Source organism: Zerene cesonia, chromosome 3 (genome assembly GCF_012273895.1).
Source record: "Zerene cesonia ecotype Mississippi chromosome 3, Zerene_cesonia_1.1, whole genome shotgun sequence".
NCBI lineage: Eukaryota > Metazoa > Arthropoda > Insecta > Lepidoptera > Pieridae > Zerene > Zerene cesonia.
In genome coordinates, this window is record NC_052104.1 from 7935036 (window position 1) to 7940773 (window position 5738).

Here is a 5738-nt window from a genome sequence, read left to right on the forward strand (position 1 = left end):
AAGTAATAAATGTTATTTGCAGTTAACAATTTTCTTTTTTCTTTATTACAATATTTATGGCAAGACTAGGTAGTATTGACATACTTGTAGGAATAATCCTGACTGATGTAATTTATTGAAATCGTACATTTACGATACAGGATCATTATCCTGTAATAACTTTAATCTTATATGGCCTTCGCTACGGCCATGCTTGTGCGCCTGTTCATCTCGCAAATTTCAATCTCGTGGTCGCTCTCTAAGTGACCTCTTCTTTGAATGTTTCAATTATCTTTTTTTCTTTTCTGTATGGTCTATCCTTCAGATATGAGCACTTATGAAATAAAACCCCATTTGTACGCGTCGAGATCTATAAGGAACTTAAAATCTATGCATACTGCTAACAAAGACTAACTGCATAGCATAAAATGCTACGACTAAATGTACAGTTTTGCTCATACAATAATAATAGTTTTAAAAATAGTAGTTCCATGTATTTACCTACCTCCACACATAACATATTCGAAGTACTGTGTGTACATCAGGTACAATATGATGGGCACCCAAAACGCAGGGACCAAGTACCACGGAGTATACGTCAAGCTCTCAAGAATCGGACTGGAGAAGAGCCTACATTTCCTATACACTGCGCTGTTCACCCATTTCTCGTAGTGCGGCGCTATCTTGTGCAGTTGAGATAGTAGAGGCTTTGACCAATCCAGTCTGCTCTGAAACAAGGGGTAATGGTTATACCTTGTCTCTTACAATTTATTGATTTTTGTTGTTGTACAATATAAATTTTCCTTTAAAAACTATTACTTCATTTTAGTATATTTACCTACCTATAAATATGTTCAAATTTTATGTTTTCATCTAAAAGTTTTATTTTAGTAGACCATTAAACGCGCAATCTCACCCCACCATTGTTTTATAAGAAAATGATATATGATCTGATTGTAACAATTTCACCCACTTTTTGCCCGTATTATTTTTGTATTATGTATGTCAAGTCCGATCGAAGGCAGTGAGAAAACGACAGGTGAGCAGATGCATTAAAGTCACTTTCTTGGTTCATTTGTGGCATTTTCGATCGATGGCATATTCATTTATCGTGCATTTTTCATGAAGCTGTACTGTGTTAGTTACTCGAGGTAATAAGGAGTATCAAGATATGATCCCATCAAAAATACTGCATAGAAAGCTGATGATTATATGCTGTTGTTAATTGTATATACCATTATCCCACCTGAAGGAAAATCGTTAAGAAGGTACGTAAGGCTAAAAGGCCGCTATTAACTAACCCTTAAATAATGGATCAAAAAAACAAAAGTGAAATGCAATTGTCTCATATCCCAAAAAAGGATAGACACTAGCATAGTGTGATTATCAAAGTAGCTTACCAAGCACGACTTTGCCAGTATGGTCATAGGATAAGAAAGACAGTTTCGAGATTTTCTCCCCATAGTTCTCGTATCCTTTGGAATTCTGGTGTAAATACTATCGTATGTCCTTACTCTGGTCGCAAACTACCTTTGTACTAAACTTGTAGTGAAGATGAGATGGACATACATAGTTACCTACCTCCACAGCTAACATATTCGAAGTACTGTGTCAAACAAGAAAATACTCATTTATAATATAAGTCGAGATTGTTTTGAAATTGTCAATTCAACCTATCATTAGCCCCATCAGACCTCAATGTGGGTAACAATTTTTTCTATGACAAACTATTTCCAATAACGATAAATATCATTCAAATAACAAATAACTGTATTTACTTAAAAGTGAACAGTTAAATCGTACATACCTCGATGACCGTCAGTACGATAAGATCACTTGATAAGATACGGACTGTAAAATAATTGGGTACATTACCGTACTTTTAGCCTACAATAATACGAAATAAATATATAATTCAACAGGAATTATTAAAAATACTGCTTAATTTTTTTTCCTCATAAAAATAATTATTCTATGTCATTACAAGAATAAGGGTAGCTTAAATATTTTTCATGTTACCTTCTGTATTATAATCACAAAATAACAAACAAATACAAAACAAACTATTAAATTTGATATTCTTAAAGCTGAACAGTTGATTTGTTTGTGTGTTTGAACGTTAATCTGAGGAACTACTGAACCAAATTTAAAAATACTTTCATCTTTTAGGTATTTTATACTGAAATAAGTAGTTTTTTCTGATGGAGTAGGAAATGTATAGATTTCCTAGGAAATGGGTGGAACGTAATTTTATAGCGATATCAAGAATTGCGTAAATTTCCTAGGAATTGTATAATAACAGCTTATTACATTTCCAGTCTATACTTACGTACACTACATGATGCCCGAGTGCTATAAGCAACATTTATGTACCACGAGCGAAGCCGGGGCGGATAGCTAGAATATAAATGGAATGCTCTTTTTATACATACGTTTTCCAATTTAAGAAAATACATACATAATAACAAGCAGTTGGCATTGTTTATTTGATGCATAAATGTTATGGACACAGGTTATAAATTATTATAAATTTTATTATGAGTTTGTAACCTGTGACCTATGTTTTTTTGTTTTCTTATTCATAACTCCGATGTTTTCAACTTATTGGCCTGATTATTTTTGTGTTTTATGAAACTGTTGTTATTTGGTCCAATTTTAGACACTGGAGTGTAGTCCACTCCGACCTTACAACAGCGACGTAGGTGTCCTTTTTGTAGAAAATTATATTGTAACTTGATTATTATTTATGATTCCTTCGCATGATTCATATTCGTAGTTATTTTGCCATTTTAGTTTAGTCATAAGCATAGTCTATACAAATATTACCTATGGTCAAAAGTAACAGAACAGTGTCCTGAATAATACCGCCGATACAAAAATCAAATTCAAATGCAGAACAGTTTCCGGTTTTCATCTTTTGAATTATGTACATTAAGGTAGAAATTATCTTAAAAGTTAAAGATAGAATATCTAGATATGATCATACAGGAGGTATAAGTGGAATTCAAGAACATTAAAAATGGCCTTGAAACAGTTATAATTATAAAAACGATAAGTCAACGATTATAAGACTTATTTCATGATTATTCAGATAATGTCACATAAAACACGTCACTCTCTGTAACTAGAGCAAAAAATATCGAGTCACCGTTTGATCGTTAAAAACAAATTTGTAACATGGACAATACAGAGAAATAGTGTTCCTAAAGTCATGAAGCCGATCTTTAATAAGTATACAAAGTTCAAATTAAATCTATCCGTTTAAAATAGATCAAAATCGAGTCTAAACGAGTCGGTTACACATAAACATACAGGCAAAAGTAAATTAAAGCACACTGAAAAGCTAACGATTTTTCAGTATCTTCAAAATTCACAGTTTCGAAAGTGAAATTGAAACGTAATAATGACTACTACATGACTCAAAATTGCATATTACCAGACCTAAGTATCTGTTGACATATGTATATAACGAAAGTGGAAAATCTTTGAACGAATCCCACACGAGGGTCGCCATTCAAGGGCCAGTCAATGCCGCGTGTAATTGTGATTGTGATCGGGAAAATTAATGATGGAATCTTCGTGCCTTCATGCGATGTGTAAATATGTCAGACTGAACTAACTGTAATTAATTGATTTGATAGAGATCGAAACGCGACCAGCAGTTTTATCTTCGTTTTTAATATTTATTGAACTAAACTTATAGAATATTGATTTGTGGATGTTAGAATATATTTGTAGTCTTCAAAAACGACCCTTAATTTATAAATTTTAATAATGTTAAGCATTACTAACTTATCATTTTCATAAGTAACCTCTCGAGCAATGGTTAACGCTTGTGTGTGTGCCGAAGGAGTCTAGGATTCTATCCTAGGACTAAAAAAAATTGTTTAAGTTAACCAGCTACTTGTATACCTAAACGCAAATGTCTCTTCATAAATAATTGTAAAATAAACGAAAGTATACATCAATCAAGCACCTAAAGTTTGAGTTTGAAAATTAATCATTAACCGCCTTCTTTTTAAACTAATCAATATTTTATTTATTTCTTCTTTCACACAAAAAGCTAAAATATAGGTATGGCTTTATAACCATTACGAAAACTATTATCTCTTCCTGTGTTCTTGTGTACATTGTGACACCTGACCAAATAAGTCGATGGTTCTCTAAAATCAATAATCTAATATTATGAGTTTTATGTGATGTATCTCTATTGACCCAAATGAAAAGAACGTTCAGGACTAGTATGATATTATGTTATCTGTGTGTTGGAGAATTTTTAATCGAATGTTTGTATAATGCATTTATAAATACAATCTTTTTTTTTTTTTTTATGTCACAGTCGGCAATGGAGCTGGTGGGACGCCTGATGGTAAGCGCTACCACCGCCCATAAACATTTGTAGAGACGTAAAGTCGATTACAGACCTTACGCCTTTACAAATGGATTGCCGACTTTAAATTGGGAAGGGATTGAGAAAGGATTTGCGAGAGGAATAAAGGAAAGGACTGGGAAGGGGAAGGAAAAGGATATGGGCCTCCGGCTCCCCCACTCACCGAACGAAACACAGCAGAATGCTATTTGACGCCGGTTTTCTGTGGGGGTGTGGTACTTCCCCGGTGCGAGCTGGCCCAATTCGTGCCGAAGCGTGCTCGACTACCACATTTAAAATAAATGCTATATTTGTGTTTTGATTTTAAAGTCGATTTAGATATCGGGAGTTTCGGATTTCTAAGGTTTCGAACCTGTGGTCTCGTGTGGACACGGGTCGGCGAATGATACATACAGTTTACAATATCTCACTAAGAGCGGTTAATTAGTGGCTTCTTAGTTTTGTAACAGGTAAAGTATTAGGATACTCCATTTCCCGTGATATGTTAATTCTATTTGATTTCTCATATTTTTAGTTTCAACGAAAATGCGTAATTTATTTTACTTACATCATTAGGACAAAATAAATTTCCTATATTCAATACCGTCATCATTAGTCATATGCATATCTTTGATAAATATTTCGAAATTAAAAATATCAGCACATTGTGAGCGCGTTGCATAAAAATTGATATATTATCACACTATTACTCACTGATTAGATCGATGCTATAAAAATATCTTCGTCGGTTTGAGGAAAGACACAAAAATGGGCCAATAATTTAGATAAACACATGCAAGTAGCGATAAAACTTGTAGATAGGCAGTCCCTAAATATGATGGCCCTTACCTTGGATGTTTCAAATCAGTTCCATAAGAATATTAGATTTATTTGATGTGTCGTACTATGAAAACGTCTCACCAAAATACGTCAGAAAGTGTCCGAGCGGCGTTGTATAAACCATTCATTGAAATTAACATCTTATTTCCTGGCAGTGGTGTTCAAAGTCTTTTGTACCACAAATTAGAAAATTTTGCCTGCTTCACGCGTAGGCAGTTTTCCTTCGAAAACATTTTTGAGCGTGATTCTGAGCCTACTTGCTTCTTGTACCCACATCAATGTTTTGGTTAATTAATTAGTTAGTTACCTTAGAACGCCATCACTAACACACTAATAAATGAGACAGTTTCTTGAAACATCCATATTCTTTGTAAAAACAACTATTTATTACACATTTTTAACTAGCGGTCTTCCCCGACTTCGCCCTTGGTACATATTATAATATATGTCACCCAGTAAATATGTAGGCTTGTCATCATCAGCCCATATATGTTCCCACTGCTGGGACACAGGCCCCCTATGAGGGTTCAGGCCATAATCCACCACGCTG

The 5738-nt window shown here is 33.9% G+C and overlaps 1 protein-coding gene across 1 annotated transcript in view; it reads right to left on the reverse strand.

The window, feature by feature from the left end:
* LOC119838151 (fatty acid 2-hydroxylase) overlaps positions 1–5738 on the reverse strand; it is a 14398-nt gene that overhangs the window by 6594 nt on the left and 2066 nt on the right. The window contains exon 2 of the mRNA XM_038363990.1: positions 485–707. Coding sequence (XP_038219918.1) covers positions 485–707 — 223 coding nt within the window. The remainder of the gene's footprint in view (positions 1–484; positions 708–5738) is intronic.